At 43.5% G+C, this 18,198-nt stretch overlaps 1 protein-coding gene and 1 long non-coding RNA gene across 4 annotated transcripts in view; both read left to right on the forward strand.

The window, feature by feature from the left end:
* The first annotated feature begins 5,616 nt into the window (after nucleotides 1–5,616).
* Nucleotides 5,617–12,967, forward strand: LOC132482493 (uncharacterized). Its single transcript, XR_009530925.1, has 3 exons — nucleotides 5,617–5,809; nucleotides 11,586–11,642; nucleotides 12,790–12,967. It is a non-coding gene; the product is annotated as an uncharacterized LOC132482493 (long non-coding RNA).
* Nucleotides 12,968–17,229: 4,262 nt separating this feature from the next.
* Nucleotides 17,230–18,198, forward strand: part of ACOT9 (acyl-CoA thioesterase 9) — a 28,293-nt gene continuing 27,324 nt past the window's right edge. Inside the window, exon 1 of one of the 3 annotated variants that reach the window (XM_060086932.1) lies at nucleotides 17,230–17,452. In XM_060086932.1, the coding sequence (XP_059942915.1) occupies nucleotides 17,433–17,452 (20 nt within the window). In that variant the 5' untranslated portion in view covers nucleotides 17,230–17,432. Of the gene's footprint in view, nucleotides 17,453–17,894; nucleotides 18,004–18,198 lie in introns of those variants that run through there. The other 2 variants (XM_060086933.1, XM_060086934.1) reach the window with 2 other exon arrangements.

Raw genomic sequence — 18,198 nt, forward strand, 5'->3', positions numbered from 1 at the left:
TCATTTCCCAGTTTGGTTCCTCTGACTGTGCAGAATCCCCTGATTCCAGCAGCGATTGGTGTTATACATGGCTGGGATCATGAGTCTACTTCCCCAGATCTACCGCATCATCAATTTTTCAGGGCAGGTCTGAGGTATAAGACTATGCCCTCTGGTGAAGGACACCATTCACTGCACGTCTGGTAATAGCTATTTGGGAAGTTCTTGCTAGCCCTTTTGATTTTTGGGAAAGTTACTGAATGCCTGTAAACCCTGATTTTTCCTTATCTGTAAAATGGGAATAATGGGGATACTGATCTCCTATGGTTGTTGTGAGGATTAAACAAGATAATTGAGCAATAAGTTCTCAATAAATAATATTATCCTTACTGCTATTCCCTCTTTGTTCAACTAATATTTATTATAGATTTTCAACATGTTAGGCACTGAGGTAAGTACTCAATACCTGGTAGCTATCATACTGCTATTTAGCCATTTCATCAATCCATATTATTATATAATTACAGGGTATCAGGCACCGTGCCAAGTTTAGGAGCCAGTAAATAAAGACAGAACCTTCAAGACTCTGGATAAGCTTTTCTGGTTCTACCAACGGGAATCCTCTTCTCCCTTATGAGTTCTTTGGAATTCTTCAATGATATCTTCTCTTCAGTGAAAGAGATCACTGTCAGATGCCTTCCTACAATGTGCCAGGTTCTGGCTGACTATAGGATGGAAGAGGGGTATAAAGGATGTGAAAAGCCTTTGCTCCACATAAGACAGGTGGCAGATAACCTGCTCCCGATGGGGCTTTTGCTTTTGCTTCTCCTTTCCTTTCCTTTTCCTATCCCTATCCCTTTCCTTTTCCCTTTCCTCTCCCAGAACCTAGTGTACTAGGGAAAAAGTTCTGCCGAAGTACCAGGGGAAAAACTGTACTGTAACAGGAGAAAAGAATATAGACACAGAGCAACACAGACCAGAAGAAAGTAGTGGACTTGCCTTTTTACAGCCCACAGGGGAAACGCAGCCCTTCAGACTTCTTCCACTCCATAGCCTTCAGCTGGGTGTCAGTCATCCAGTTCCTTCAGGAAGAGACAGGCCAGGGGTTAGAAAAGGATTGAGGACTTCCTTGGGCTTGAATCCTGCAAGTAAGTAGAAGAGGGGAGAAAAGAAAGAGGCCCTTACCATGGTTACAAAAAATCAGACCTTTCCCACTGCCAACATTCATGTGCTTTCAGGCGTTGTAATGTTACAAAGAGTTGCTGTTTCTTTCCCTACTAAATGCCTACTTCTGTTAATCAAGCTTTCCTAGAAGGTGCCAGACCCCAAGAATAGGGATGAGAGAGGGAGGAAAAAACAATCCTTTATGGCAATAAGAAAAAAAGTTATTTTTAATTTAAAAACATCTCAGGGCCTCCCTGGTGGCGCAGTGGTTGAGAGTCCGCCTGCCGATGCAGGGGATACGGGTTCGTGCCCCGGTCTGGGAGGATCCCATATGCCGCGGAGTGGCTGGGCCCGTGAGCCATGGCCGCTGGGCCTGCGCGTCCGGAGCCTGTGCTCCGCAGCGGGAGAGGCCACAACAGTGAGAGGCCCGCATACCGAAAAAAAAAAAACAAACAACAAATAAAAACATCTCAAAGGGTTTAGATTAATGCATGGATAATAGATTGGTTAAATTAAATTTAGGATGCTGGGAGGCTAGCTTTTGAGGTTGACATTTACATGGTTCTCCCATATAATAAATCATCCCTTTTTTTTAACTCTGATGGACTCAGTCTTTAATTGGATGGATTGTGAATATGATCTGTAATGTGGACCCTTTTGTTTTGATGTTATGCTCTTATGGAAGGTTCTTTAAACGCAGTGCAGCTGGTTTTTGAAGGCTGGGTTAGGACTAAACCAGCCTTTGAAGGTGGGAGCATTGCTTACCATTCCTCTCCTTCCATTACTGCTTGAGAGCTGCTTTCCATCATCCAATCAGTTAAATCTTAACTAAATATTGAGAATTAACTTTGTGCCCAGACCCGAAATTTAAAAGATGACTCCTGCCTTCAAGAAGCTTACAATATCACTGGAGTTCCGTGATGGACACTTTAAATAATTAAAGAAATAATACAAAGCAAAGTATAATTAAGTGATAAATTGTCAGATTACAGACTTAGTGAAATAGAAATGTAGAGAAAGTAAAAGTTAATGATTACAGGAGTCAGAAAATCCTCTTAGAAGAAGTTGGACTTCAGTTGGGCTCTGCGAATCTAGGAAGGGAGGAAAGTACTCAATGAAGAGAGTACGACATGAACAGACCAGAGAAAGAAACCAGAAAGTTCAGAGCCTCAGCTTCCTCATCTGGGAAATGAGTCAGGAAGCCAGACATGAGCCCCTCTGTGGCAGACTATCGTTTTCAGTCTCGTGGCTCCAGCATCAAAGCAGAGTTTCTCTCATAGAGTAGGCACTTGATAGGTGTGTCTTGACTTGAAAAAACATGACATATGACGGGGATGGTTTGGAGATTTGTCTACCCAGGGCCAAAGTTCATGTTAGCAAGCAATGAATCTCCCTCAGGAATCTGGGGCTTGCCTCTGAACCATCCTGAGAGAGTCACATTACTTCTCCCTGGGCGTGGAACTAAGTCCTCTGAGAATGCAGCGAAAGGATGTCTTGCTTATGCAACTCATTTCCTCTGAGGACACATAGCCCTGGTTGCCTCCAGCATAAGTTTCATCTGGGTTGGGGATGATAGTGAGTGACATTGGTAGGTTACTCAGGGAACTTGCTTGCCAGGAAATGAGCAGCTGGGCCATCGGTACATTGATACCTGGCCACCTTCCATGGATGCCTTTAATTAAAATGACATTTTATTTTTTTTAATGACTTATTTATTATTATTATTATTATTTTACGATTTGATTTTATTTTTGGCTGCGTTGGGTCTTAGTTGTGACATGCGGGCTCTTCGTTGCAGCATGTGGGCTTCTCTCTAGTTGCAGCATGCAGGTTTTCTCTCTCCAGTTGTGGCGCGGGCTCCAGGGCGAGTGGGCTCTGTAGTTTGTGGCACACGGGCTCTCTCGTTGAGGTGCGCGAGCTCAGTAGTTGTGGCGCATGGGCTTAGTTGCCCCGTGGCATGTGGGATCTTAGTTCACTTAAGATCCAGGGATCGAGTCCACGTCCCCTGCAATGGAAGGCGGACTCTTTACCACTGGACCACCAGGAAGTCCCTAAAATGACATATTTTAATTAGCCAGGTATGTGTGATAATGTGAGACAGAAGAACGAACAAACACGTTCCCATTTAATTATTTGGGAAGCGTTCTTAGTTAGCCTCTTTATAAAAAGTGTATTTATGAAACTGGAGAATTCAATTTAGGTTATTTAGTCTCTTTTTCTCTAAGGGAAGAACTCTGAAGTGTCACCTTCTCTTGTGGCTCTACAGGTCACTATCCTGTCTCCTCACCAAGACTCCTCCAACACTGCATACCAGCAGAATGCATTACTTATATTGCTTCCTCTGAGATCTTATGGCACATTATTCACTGAAGCAGTTATCACAGTGCATTTGATCACATTTCTGTTTTTTCCTCTCTGGGTGGTGGATTCCTGGAGGTCAGGAACTCTCTCTGTTTGATCTTTGTAGCCTTAGCACCCAGCAAAGCACGTGCCATATAGTAGGTGCTTAATAAATGGATTAAATTAATATATTGGCTCTATTGATTTTTAAAATTTATTTATTTATTATATTTATTTTTGCCTGGGTTGGGTCTTCATTGCTGTGTGCGGGCTTTCTCTAGTTGCGGTGAGTGGGGGCTACACTTCGTTGTGGCGCGCGGGCTTCTCATTGCGGTGGCCTCTTGCTGCAGAGCACAGGCTCTAGGCGCGTGGGCTTCAGTAGTTGTGGCACGCAGGCTTAGTTGCTCCATGGCATGTGGGATCTTCCTGGACCAGGGCTCAAACCTGTGTCTCCTGCATTGGCAGGCAGATTCTTAACCACTGCGCCAGCAGGGAAGCCCTCTATTGATTATTTTTTAAGAATTTAAGGTAGAATTCATCAGAAAAATTCCTCCTATTCATTATCTTGACTTTCTCTGAGACTGTAAGAGCCTCTTGGCCAAGTAAAAGCCATACCCAGAACTGGTTTGCAGGGGATTCTGAAATGATGTCTCTCCAAGAGCCTCCAGGAAAGAAAACAGCCCTGCCAACACACGTTGATTGTAGCCCACTGAGTCATGTGTCAGACATCTGACATCCAGAACTGTAAGATAATCAATCTGTGTTGTTTTAACCCACTAAGTTTGTGGTAATTTGTTACAGCAGCAATAGGAAGCTAATATAGTGGGTGAGGAAAATACTGTCCAAATCACATTGTTCAGGAATAATTCACTCTTGCTGTATCAGGAGTATTTTGCATATTCCTCAGTTAATGTCATATTATATTGATTTGTTTCCGTGTTCTCGCTCTCGTAGGCTGTGTGCCTCTCCTGGTGCAAGACTGTGCTTTTTTCATCTCTGTATTCTTAGTCCCTCAAACGTCATTGAATCTCTGTGTGTTTCTATGGTGACAAAGGATGAAGTGGGGAGGCACATGGGGCGGAGACCTGTTGATGGTGGCGCCAGCATTAGGGAGGGGAAGTGCGAGAACTGGCGGGGACCGGATTGGCTGACGTTAGTTCTCAGTGGTGTGGGCTGGCGGGGCTGGAAGGCAGAGAATCTGCAGGTTCACTGCGTGCATGACGTGCATGACGGCGCATGACGAGGAAGTGGTCAAAGCAGCTTGATTTCCCTGGGGCTCTCGGTCCCGGAATGATTGAACAGACTTCTGAGTCTCCCGCATATGCCTCATCAGTAGTGAACCCCTCTCTGATTCCCTCCCACCCACTCCCTCACCCAGAGTGTTTCTCAACACTTATAGTCCCAGACAGAAAGGCACAGCACAGACTTCAGTTAGAATTGGAGCAGCTCCAATCACTAAAGTATTCAATTTGGGCTTCCTGCGAGTGACACTGTTTCCCTAGTTTCCCAACACTAGATTTCAGTACCTTGAGGGGCCCTGAATGTGCCCTTTAATAGCAAAACCAAACTCTGGCAGGCTTGGCCTGAGGCATTTATTCTAGTACATTAAAGCAGATTGCTCTCTCTGTGTGTGTGTGTGTGTGTGTGTGTGTGTGTGTGTGTGTGTGTGTGTGTGTGTGGTTAAAATTAAATACAAAATGGAGACTGGATTTGAGAATTCCCTGAGCAGACAAAACCATTTAAGCCAGTAAGCTCAACTAAATCTAGCTTATTTCATGAACATAAATGAAACTTAACCCAGGTTATTTCTTGTAAATGCCTCTGACAGTCATTAAAAAAAAACCAACCTTAAGTCATGGTCTTTAAAATGGTATGAGATAATCACTTTTAACCAATCCCCTGCCATCTGGAACCCCCCATTGTAATAACCAGTCATTGTAAACGTTAATAACTTTCTCATTTTCACTTTATAAGCCTTGCTGTAATTTAATGCCTGTGACCTTCATATCCATCTTTGACTCTGGAAGCTCTCAGTTCCTGTTTTTATATACACAACAAACTCTTACTAAATACTATTTATTGATTTGGTGGTTTTGATTGTGTTATTTCTGGATTTTTGACAGTTTTCTGACATCAGAAGTGGGATCCAAAGAAGACCCTCAACAACTCTGAGGCCAGTGAGCAACCACGTGCTGGTACCCACTGGACCCATTGAGCTCACCACTTTCTTGCCAACCTTGCAGTCAGCCTGAATGCTGCTCTCTTTGCATGTTGAGCTCTCGGAATTTATTGTGCATACCTGTATTTTGTTTGTTGAAGCTTCTTGGTAAGTCACCCTTCTGTCTGAAAGGGGAGAAACTTGTGATTCCCTGGGATTTAGGCAATGGTAGGATTACTGAGCTCCTCACAGATTGTTTCAGGGAATCTAGAGGAAGAGATAGGTTCCACCTCATCTAAATCTCATTCTCCTCCTCCCTTAAAAACTCTTGCTTCTTGTATGTATACCTACTATGGACCAGGATCTTGTGCCTTTCTGGCAAAGTGGGTGAACTTTACAAAGGATAATTTGGAATTGTAGTGGCCACTTCGGGGAAACTTTAACTTAGGTAAGATAGTCCACTTTACGGGGTGCCCTTGAAAAGAGGATTGCAAACCTCTCAGAGACGATGGAAGATACTCTTTGATTGGTATGCAGAAGTTTCTAAGAGACACAATGACTCTAAAAATAGCTTTTCTAAAAGAATCCTTACAGTGCACGTGTGCGTGTGTGCACATGCACACACGCACACACACACACACACAAAATCTTCATTAAAAAACTTTGGCCATCTGAGCAGGTAACCTTAACTTAGTCTGTCGGCCAGAAACACAATTTGGATCCAGATTCTTTTGAGTTTTGTATTATTATACTTGAGATATGGCTAAAATTAAAAAATGAAAACTATAAGACCTTTGTGTCTGTCTACATGTTTATGTATATCCATGTATGTATGTATATTATATATATACCTATATGATATATTTTTTGGCCGCCCCGTGCAGCTTGTGGGATCTTAGTTCCCCAACCAGGGGTTGGACCTGGGCCCTCGGCAGTAAAAGCCCCGAGTCCTAACCACTGGACTGCCAGGGAATTCCCATATATATATATCATATATATATATATATCATATATATATATATATATATATATATATATATATATATATGATATATATATATATATTTTGTGTGTGGTACGTGGGCCTCTCACTGTTGTGGCCTCTCCCGATGCGGAGCACAGGCTCTGGACGCGCAGGCTCAGCAGCCATGGCTCACGGCATGTGGGATCTTCCCAGACCGGGGCACGAACCCGTGTCCCCCGCATCAGCAGGCGGACTCTCAACCACTGCGCCACCAGGGAAGCCCCTTCTCTAAATGTTTGATAGAATTTGCCTGTGAAGCCATCTAGTCCTGGACTTTTGTTTGTTGGAAGATTTTTAATTACGGTTTCAATTTCATTACTTGTGATAGGCCTGTTTATATTTTCTAATTCTTCCCGATTCAGTCTTGGAAAATTGTACCTTTCCAAGAATTTGTCCATTTCTTCGTGGTTGTCCACTTTACTGGCATATAGTTGCTTGTGGTAGTATCTTACAATCCTTTGTATTTCTGCAGTGTCAGTTGTGATTTCTCCTTTTTCATTTCTAATTTTATTGATTTGCGTCCTCTCCCTCTTTTTCTTGATGAGTCTGGCTAAGGGTTTATCGATTTTGTTTATCTGCTCAAAGAACCAGCTTTTTTTTTTTTTTTTTTTTTTTGTGGTACGCGGGCTTCTCACTGCTGTGGCCTCTCCCGTTGCGGAGCACAGGCTCCGGATGCGCAGGCTCAGCGGCCATGGCGCACGGGCCCAGCCGCTCCGCGGCATGTGGGATCTTCCCAAACTGGGGCACGAACCCGTGTCCCCTGCATCGGCAGGCGGACTCTTTTAGTTTTAGTTTTAGTTTAGCTTTTAGTTTTATTGATCTTTCCTGTTGTTTTATTTGTTTCTATTTCATTTATTTCTGCTCTGATCTTTATGATTTCTTTCCTTCTACTGACTTTGGGTTTTCTTTGTTCTTCTTTCTCTAGTTGTTTTAAGTGTAGGGTTAGATTGTTTATTTGAGATTTTTCTTGTTTCTTGAGGTGAGATTGTATTGCTATAAACTTCCCTCTTAGGACTGCTTTTGCTGCATCACATAGGTTTTGGGTCATTGTGTTTTCACTGTCATTTGTTTCTGTGTCTTTTATTCTTTGATTTCTTCAGTGATCTCTTGGTTATTTAGTAGTGCACTGTTTAGCCTCTGTGTATTTGTGTTTTTTACAGTTTTTTTCCTGTAATTGATTTCCAGTCTAATAGTGTTGTGGTCAGAAAAGATGCTTGATATGATTTCAATATTCTTAAATTTTCCAAGACTTGATTTGTGACCCAAGATGTGATCTATCCTGGAGAATGTTCTGTGTGCACTTGAGAGGAAAGTGTATTCTGCCACTTTTGGGTGGAATGTTCTATAAATATCAGTTAGATCTATCTGGCCTATTGTATCATTTAAAGCTTGTGTTTCCTTATTTATTTTCTGTTTGGATGATCTGTCCATTGGTGTAAGTGGGTTGTTAAAGTACCCTACTATTACTGTGTTACTGTTGATTTCTCCTTTCATGGTTGTTAGCACTTGCCTTATGTATTGAGGTGCTCCTATGTTGGGTGCATAAACATTTATAATTGTTATATCTTCTTCTTGGATTGATCTTTTGATCATTAGGTAGTGTCCCTCCTTGTCTCTTGTAGCAGACTTTATTTTTTAAAATTTTTTTTATTTTTTATTTTTTATTTTTTTGCGGTACGCGGGCCTCTCACTGCTGTGGCCTCTCCCGTTGCAGAGCACAGGCTCTGGATGCGCAGGCTCAGCGGCCATGGCCCACGGGCCCAGACACTCCGCGGCACGTGGGATCTTCCCGGACCGGGGCACGAACCCGCGTCCCCTGCGTCGGCAGGCAGACTCTCAACCACTGCGCCACCAGGGAAGCCCAGTCTTGTAGGTTTTTACCTTGCTCCTTCATCTGTGATATATTTTTTTGCCGTGTCTCTTTTTTTTTTTTATGAGTGGGATTGTGTTCCTGTCTTACTGGTTGTTTGGCCTGAGGTTTCCAACTCTGGGGTTTGTAGGCTATTGGGTAGAGATGGGTCTTGGTGCTGAGATGAGGAACTCCGTGAGACCTCACTCTGATGAATATTCCCTAGGGTCTGAGGTTCTCTGTTAGTCCAGTGGTTTGGACTCAGAGCTCCCACCGCAGGAGCTTAGGCCCAACTCTGGGCTCATGAACCAAGATCCCACAAGCCACCTGGGGCGGCAAAAAAAAAAACCCCAAAAAAACCAATAACAAAGTAAAATATAAAATTAGACTAGGAAACTAACAGATATGTTATGAAGAATATAAAAATAAAAATATAGATGAATCAACAACCGGAAAGTACTACAGTACCACAATAGTAAAAAAGAGGAGGAGGGGGAAAAAAAAGTGGGGGGAGGCCTTGGCTGTGGAGGGCAGGGCCTAAGCAAGGGTGAGGTTTGGGTGGTGGGCAGGGCCAATGCTCAGGACCCACAGGGCTGGAAAAGGCCCTGGGGGCTGTGGGGATTGGGGCTTAGGATCAAGGAACAGAAGGGGCCCAGGTGTGCCCCCCACCCCTGGTCTCAGAGGGCAGGGGACCTCACCTAGCAGCCCAGCAGGCTTCCTGGGCTCGAGTGGGTGGGGTAAACACCCTCCTCTCCTGCTTCTCCAGTCTGGGAGGGCCCCTACCGCCTGCTTCTCCTGATCTCCCTGGCCTCCCTCCTATGCCCTCAAGAACCCACGTGGTCTGGAGGGGGCTTTGGAGGGCAGGGGATCGGCCTGGGAGCTCAGCAGGCTCCCTGGCCTGAGTGGATGGGGCAGTCGCCCTCTGCTCCTCTCCCGCTCTTCCTGGAGAGTCCCTCCCACCTGCCTCTCCTGATCTCCCTGGCCTCAGGGGCACTGATCCTTTCTGGCCTCCACTTTCCCTCCCCCCTCAGTACCCCTACGTCCTACTGGTTCACTTTGGGGTTCCTCCTGTCTCCTTGGGGGTCTCCCCACCAGTGGCGGGCAGGCGCCCTAGTTGTGGGGAGACGCTAATGCTACATCTTCCCACACTGCCGTCTTGACTCTGCCCCCGATATTTTTAAAAGAATTTTACTTAGTTGGCTTAAAGAGAAATAAGTGCATGTATAAATTAAATATTCCTAAAACTCTCAGAAATGGAAACTCTAATCCATTAGCTGTTTTCAATTTCACATGATCAGGATAATCTTTGTTAAATTAAAGTTAGTTTAAGTTTGTTGGTTTAATAAAAACAGACTTGTCTTTGGAATTGTCAATATTAAATGTAATGCAAACATATAACTTTTTCTACCTTGTTTTATTTGTCGAATAAGCTCATGCTATCTCTATGTTACAAAATAACTTAAGGGCTTCCCTGGTGGCGCAGTGGTTGAGAGTCCGCCTGCCGATGCAGGGGACATGGGTTTGTGCCCCAGTCTGGGATGATCCCACACGCCGTGGAGCAGCTGGGCCCATGAGCCATGGCCGCTGAGCCTGCACGTCCGGAGCCTATGCTCCGCAACGGGAGAGGCCACAACAGTGAGAGGCCCGCGTACCGCAAAACAAAAACAAACAGACAAACAAACAAACAAACAAAAAACTTAAGATGATGGCTAGCTGTTTGATGGCTAATCTAAGCATAATTGTTAAAAACAAGTAATTTAAATAAATGTAAATAAAATAAAAGTTTATACTAAGCTAAACTAAATAATGAACATTTATTATCTAGATCATTTCCAAATAAGATAATTTACTGAGACATTGATCACTAAACATAAATTTAAATTTATTTTTCTTAATTTTTACAGAGACAAAGATATTTGGGTCTATTAATAAATATGTCTTTTGCCACATTAAAACCACATTAAATATTGTACTATGAAAAATGTGTTTCTAAAAAGTATAAGTTTTTATAATTATATATTTATAAATTTGCTAATTTACTATGGGGTGCTAATATATGATAGATAGTTCACTATTGCCTGCTTTGTAACTTTCACTGGAAAATAAAGATTACTCATAGTTAAAATTTATAATCAATATGTAAAAATAGAGCTACTAGAAACAATAAAGAGTGAAGGAAAACAACTTTGTATACAAAGAAAGGGAAGAAAATTGGATTAAAAAATATCAGTACAGATTTATTTCATTTCTTCATAAAAAACAACTCCATAAAATATTTGAATAAAAAAAGAACAGTTTTCAGTAAGTGTTTGCATATTTTTCTACATACTTTCTTCTCCCTTCAGATTCCAAAAACAGAGTAGAACTGAGACATTCTTAATTTTGTCACGGCTACATAGCCTTTAATTCTGTCAACAGAACTTGCATCCATTCTCCATAAAGCCCCTGAATATCTAGCATTAGGAAATTAATAAACTCATTGGTCTAAACCCGAGAATACAAACCCCTAACAAGTGCCAAAGCACTCATTCATTATGAAACTGGGTCTTCCGTTTCCTTGCTAAGGATGTAGAGGTGTGTTCTACATCCTGAAAATAATAGACTGAGTTTACATGGCATGGATACGAGCAATAGTTACTGCACAAGTGAATAGGACACAAAACCACCTGAACTGGTTGTTTAGTGTATTGTAGGGAGAGGAGCTGATGTCTGGTTTTCTCTTTCCCTCTAACTCTTCTCTTTGACAACCAACAGCACGTGAACATTATTTGTTAAGACTATTCTGCCGTGCAGTTTTTCACTTTGATTCAAAGAAATGAAAACTGACATTGCTCTCCCTCACATTGATTGGAAGAAATCAATATAATAGTGAAAATACTGCTGATTCTAGGGATATGGAACATCAAAGTGATCCTTATTATGAGGTTTGAACTTGTAATTTTAAAAAATTGAAGTATAGTTGATTTACAATAAAATGTATTTTCATATGAGGAGTATGCAAGGAATATAGGATGCGTTTTTGTTAAGGAGAAAGAGAATAATGTGTAAAATAAAATGACTTTTTTTTTCAGAAGAAGAAAGGAAAAAGAAGAAGGCAAAACCTAAATGGATATAGAAAGATGCAAAAGGTTTGTGGAAGAGAAATTTTATGTTGTGAGGTCACAGCTGGCTAAAATTGAATAGATTTATTTACAAGAATTTTTAAGATGAGCTCAGTAATGTACTGATACAAAACTAGAGTTTACTTTTCTCTCTGTTAAAAATCACAAAATTTCTTAGATTATTGGTCTGTTCTTAATAAGATATTATAAAAGGTTTTTCTTTACCTTTAATGTAATCTGCCTAGGAAACAAGGATTCCGTGTCATGGGAAATATTTCCTGTGTTCCACATTGTCTTTATCAGATCTTTAATTAGGAAAACTGAGTTTTTTCAATTTTAAGAGCCAAGGTTTTTTACAACTATATAACTTTCTATATTTGCCTTTGAAATCTTTCAGTTATCACTTTGGTGAACAGATAACTAAGTATTATGTCATAGTGACTTACACTCCTAATTGATCAAGGGTTTCAAATCTTTTGACATTTTTAACAAACTTCCCCAAATCAAATTCTGAATGAAGTCTTTTTGACCTCAGACTAACTTTGGAATTTTCCAGAGGGCCCCTGGAAGTTCTGAAAAAAATTTGCTCTTTCTCCTTATAAAAGAGAAATCTCAGTTTATTTAGGCTTATTTGATATTAAATTGCATGGCAAACACTGTCAAATAAAAAGTAATGTTTGGGGTTTCCCTGGTGGCGCAGTGGTTGAGAGTCCGCCTGCCGATGCAGGGGAGACGGGTTTTGTGCCCCGGTCCGGGAAGATCCCACATGCCACGGAACGGCTGGGCCCGTGAGCCATGGCCGCTGAGCCTGCGCGTCCGGAGCCTGTGCTCCGCAACGGGAGAGGCCACAACAGTGACAGGCCCGTGTACCGCAAAAAAAAAAAAAAAAAAGTAATGTTTGACCTTCTTAGATTATATTTACATAGTATATATTATTAATATGTGTTCTAGAAATTATATGAAATTCCTAAAAACCTGATATGTCCTTGTATAATGTTATCAGTCAAAATTCCAGTTATTATTTTATAATATTGTATGTCACAAAATAATAATTTGGGCATCATTTTTTGGTGAATTCTCACTAGATCTTTAACCATGGATGTTTTTAAGTCTTTTGTCACAGTTATTGTTTTACTCTTGATTCCTCCCTGAAAGCATTTGTAATCATCTACAGGCAAAATGCTTCATCTTCAACGAGATTTATGGAAAAGCTATTAACAAGTACTCTAGAATACAAGTTTCGGATAACTTTAAGATCATAACACTGAACTGGGTAAGAATTTCTAAGACTCTACTGGAAAAGTGATTGATTCATAAAGCTACTAACCCAAGATGAAGCAAAAGAAAAATTAATTACAGGGGACTGAATGAACTGATGAAGATGATTATAACTTTTATGACTTCATTTTAAATATTGCTGGTTGTTTAATGTTTTGTTTTCCAGATTTAAAAGACTCCTTTTGCCCCTCTCTTTTTTTTTTTTTTTGCGGTACGCGGGCCTCTCACTGTTGTGGCCTCTCCCACTGCAGAGCACAGGCTCCGGACGCGCAGGCTCAGCGGCCATGGCTCACCGGCCCAGCCGCTCCGCGGCCTGTGGGATCTTCCCGGACCGGGGCACGAACCCGTGTCCCCTGCATCGGCAGGTGGACTCTCAACCACTGTGCCACCAGGGAAGCCCGGACCCCCCCCACCATTGAAAGAGACATCTTTATTGAAGAGGACACCCTGATATGAAGATGTCCTATCCTAAAGAGACATCTATATTGAAGAGAACACCCTGAAATGAAGATGTCCTATCCTAAAGAGACCCTCTGATCCCATGTCACTAATAGTGTGACATGTTTTACATGTTTGCCATTTTTAAGCAAGAGGAAATTGTTAGAGGAAAAAGAGCATTGCTAAAGATATAAAACCTTTCAACACTCGGATTTGATGAGCAGTCATAAAGGTGGAGCTGAGGAAAGGTAAGGAAAGTGATAAAAAATTACCACTGTTTTGAAATTTCCTAGCCTGGGTTTTACTTCTGTTGGAACAAGTGGGTATAATACTAAGCAGTTTCATGTAACAGCTCACTAGTCTTTCAGGTTTAGGGGGAAAATCACCTTTCCATTGTTTCCTCCTCCCCCTCACAACTTTATTCTAGATCCTTTTGTATAATCTCTAGTCTGGGAAATAAGCTATTTTTTAAAAAGTGGTTTCTCTATCCTAATGAAATAATAGCATGAATCAATTTGTTTGAAAGTTGATGACAGTTTTCCAACAACATTTTCTACCTGAATTTGATATCCAAAAATATCTATGGTTTAGCAGCCCAAGGATGCTTACTAGATACTTTTCACTCTTAATACTAGGTTGAACTGATACCGTATTGTTAGGTTTTGTTATTTGATATTATTCTTCTACTTGTAATAATAATGACATTGATAATGTCTTATGTATCTGTCAGTGTATGATGAGGTGTCTTTCATTTTAATGATACATTTGATACCATTTCTGTTACCCTGAGACCATTTCAGAATAGAACTAACGGAGAATAACAACAAACAGGTGGGGTGGACAATCTATTATTCAGGACAGTGATTCTCACCACCATACAACTGTGGCATGTTTCTTGGCCTGATCTTGTGACCACTTTCCTTTCTATCCCTGCTGTCCAAAATTTGGTATAGCATATACCACACTTACAACCCCACTACCACCACACACACAGAAATCAGGGTTGCTAAGCTGTTTTAAGAATTTTATTCATGCTGCCAATTGAGATAATTGTAGACATGTGGTTGAATGCTGGGCTGGCTGGGTTTTAGCAGGGATTCCCTGAGGTTAGAACTAAGGTAAGTGGGCTAAGTGATGAGATCATTTTTTTTCTCTTTAAATAACATCTGGGACTTCCCTGGTGGTGCAGTGGTTAAGAATCGCCCGCCAATGCAGGGTACACGGGTTCGAGCCCTGGTCTGGGAAGATCCCACGTGCCGCAGAGCAACTAAGCCCGTGCATCACAACTACTGAACCTGCGCTCTAGAGCCCGCGTGCCACAACTGCTGAAGCCCGTGCACCTAGAGCCCGTGCTCCGCAACAAGAGAAGCCACCGCAATGAGAAGTCTGCGCACCGCAATGACGAAGAGTAGCCCCTGCTCTCCGCAACTAGAGAAAGCCCGCGCACAGCAACGAAGACCCAACAAAGCCAATAACATCTGCAGTGGGGCATCTGTGGGGTTGGTTGCTCTGTACTCCTTTTCTAAGGAGTGCTCCCTATCCCCCTCTGAGAGGCTACTTATGGAAATAGCCATACTCGTAGATCGTGACCTGTCCATGGCCCTGGGTAAGGAGGTTCCTGATAAGTCAAATGGGCCAATCACATCACCTTGCCCTGCTGCCACAGTTGACCAGTCCAGGGGTGTGTACCCGATCCCACCTGGGCCAATGAATCTCTTTTCAGGACTTTTTGTATTTGGGATACAGATTTTTGGGTCAGTCTCCAAGCACGTGGATGTGTCCGTGATTGTAAAATATAAAGTTCAGGAGCTGCTCTGGCCATGTGGAGGAAGCCATTATTCACAGAAAAAAGAATGAAGCCAGTATGCAAAGTAAAGCAAAGATAAGTGATGGAGAAGAGGCATCTTCATGGCATTGAGTCCCTGGTTCTAGCTGTTCCAGCCCACATTGACACTGTTTATACCCTGATTATACACTGATGAGAATGTGTCTGGCTGGAAGGTGACTTGATTGCACAAAATTACAAGCTACCCTTACCTATCATTACACCAGCTATGTAACCTAAAAAATTCTCTTGAACTTAATTTTTTTCCCTGAACCTACTATTGCCTCAACCGAAAGTTCAAGTAAAAACCAACCAAAAAGTATAATTTGATAAAATATTTATTGCACTGTGTTAGGTGTGGTAGAGTATAAGGAAGTATTGTTACCAAACCAAACCTGGGTCTGCTCACCTGACTCATGGTAAAGCCAATCTAATGACACCGGGTTGTGGTGAAGGAAAGTATAGTGTTTATTGCAAGGCACCCAAAGTGGGGTCAAGCAACGAGATAGGGCAGCTCATGCTCAAAAGGCCCGAACTCCCTGACGGCTTTCAGGGAAGGGCTTTTAAAGGCCACATTACAGGTGAGGATTGTAGGGGGCCTGATCAGCTTGGGGACATTCTTCTGATTGGTTGGCGGTGAGGTAACAGGGTGGTATTTTGGGAGTTAAACGTCATCAACCTTCTGGTTCTAGCTGGTCTGGGGTCTACGTGCTTATGGGCAGCATGCAGTAAACTTCTTCCACCTGGTGTGAGTTTCAATATCTGCCAAACAAATCAAGGACGTGGCTCAGGATATTATCTATAGCTCTTGAGGAGGAGCTAAAAAGGTCCTTGACTTTGCTTTATGGCTAAATTATTATTATTTTGTCTTGCTTGACTGTTTTTCCTTTGTTTCTGTATCTTTTCACTTCTCTGATTAAATTTGCTTCGTAGAACTTGGGGAAGGCCTAGGAGGTTAAAGCTTTCCTATAAACGAGAGGCAGGATATATGGTGGGGGAGGGGGGAATCTGTACCTGGGAAGGCCCTGTTGGGTTCTGCTCGGTTTCAGTATAGCTGCCACAAAACAAAACAAAACCGTCACTTATAAGGTATGGACAACATGAATAAAAAGGAAGGCGAGATCCCTGCAGGCCAAAAGGAGAGTCTTCTGGATGTGGGACTGATAAAAGCAGGGAAAGTTAGGTGGAGAGGAAAGAGGAAGCCAAAGACCGTGGTCCATTTGTAATTCATAAAGTGATTTTTTAGAAAAGCCAGCTTAATTAAAATTGACAAATTTTTAGTAAGCATGGGGTATCAGAAAAAACATACGATATCAACCCTGCCTTTTAGGAAATAACCATCTTCGAGGACAAAGCAAAACGGGCATGTATTCTGGAAAGATCCCCCCTCATTACCTTATTTTATTTCCTCCTTAGACCGCTTTATCACGTTTGAAACGATATAATTTTCTAACTTGCTTGCTGACTTGTTTTCCTTCCCTATAAGGTAAGCTCCCTAAGGGCAGGGAGTTTTGTCTGTTTTGTTGCATCTCCAGAATCTACAGCGTCTTGCGCACTGCAAACAGCTGAATAAGAATTCGTTTAATGAAATGGAGAATCAGATCCTAGGGTAAAAATGATCTTAACTTTTTGGCCTTGAATCTCTCTGGGCGGGCCAAGAACTCCAACTGTCAAACACTAGGGGGCAGACCGAGATTAGGAGAGGAACAATTTTCCCCCCTTCGGGTAAAGGTTTTCAACCTTTGCTTACGTTAGCATCATCTGGGGCGCCTTTAGACATCCTGAAGACCAGGCTGCACCCCTAATTCAGAATCTCCATAGGGTGGGGCCCAGGCATCGGTATTTTGGAAAGCTGCCCAGAAGATTCCAACGTGCAGCTAAAGGCCGACCGGGAGCCGGAGCTTGGGGGTGAAGGTCGCGCAGCCTTCAGCGAAGCGGGATAACGGAGACAAGCTCCAAGGACGCGGCTGCACCTAGCCTCTAGTCACACCCCAGCGGTGCCGCCTGATGCATTTAATCAACAATGGAGGAGAGAGACTAACTCCAACTTCTCGCCAAAGAGTGGGCCTTCAAGCGCAGCGTGGCCCCGCCCCCGGGCAACGAGGCCCCGCCCCCGCCCACGGCCGTGCTGCCAGGGTGCGGTCCTGGGGAGCAAGGTCTAGTCCGGCATCCGCGATCGCTCTCCCTCTCCCGCCTTCCATTGCCTCAACTTCCCTCCGCCTACCGGCGCGCCGGGCCCGGGTCTGTGGTCACGTGCACGGCGGCGGGCAAGCGCCATGAGGCGGGTGGCGCTGCGGTAGGTAGCCGGGGGCCTGGAGGGGCGCGGACCGGGGGGCGCCCACGCCCGCCCTCCGCGCCGCTTGCTGGCCCGGGCGGAAGGAGCGGGCTGCGGAGGGCGGAACTAGTGCCGGGGCTTTGGGGCAGAAAATAGGGCCGGGTGGGGAAGGGCGGCCGCCTACCGCGACCCCGCCGGCCTAGGGTGGGGCCCCGCGCCCCCCACCCCCCACCTTCGCGTGTTCCGGCTCGGAGTTTGATGTTAAAAGCAAAGCGGCACTTTAAGGGAGGAAGTTGGGCGTTCCCTGAAATTCCTATCTCTTTGCTCATCAGGGGGGTGGTTTGGAGTTAGCCCCTTGTCAGAAAGCTAGTACTTAGGGTTGCACGTTCCTTTTCCGGTCCTCTGCCCTCCTTTGCAGAGCGTTTTAAAGGTTGAGTGCTTGACTGACTTGGACTCTGACTTAAGTGTGGGTAGAGATTGCAGGGCACCTTTTGGACTTGCTGGACCTCAGGACTGTGTGACCAGGGCCCCTGGTGCTGATTGCACTTTACTTTTACTGAGCGGCAAAGCCGGTAAGGCTAGGTGGGGGAGTGGCTTTGATTGGGCCCCTTTGACAAGGAGGATGCCTTTTTGTGTAAGTCATCATCCCAGCTTGTCCAGTTAAGGCGTAGGGCTTTAGACTCCAGGGCATGTCTGGCTCTCCCCCAACCTCTTTCACCGGAGCACTCCGGCTGTTCCAAGTTCTTTCTGCCTGGTTGGGCCCCAGG

Source organism: Mesoplodon densirostris, chromosome X (genome assembly GCF_025265405.1).
Source record: "Mesoplodon densirostris isolate mMesDen1 chromosome X, mMesDen1 primary haplotype, whole genome shotgun sequence".
Taxonomy (NCBI): domain Eukaryota; kingdom Metazoa; phylum Chordata; class Mammalia; order Artiodactyla; family Ziphiidae; genus Mesoplodon; species Mesoplodon densirostris.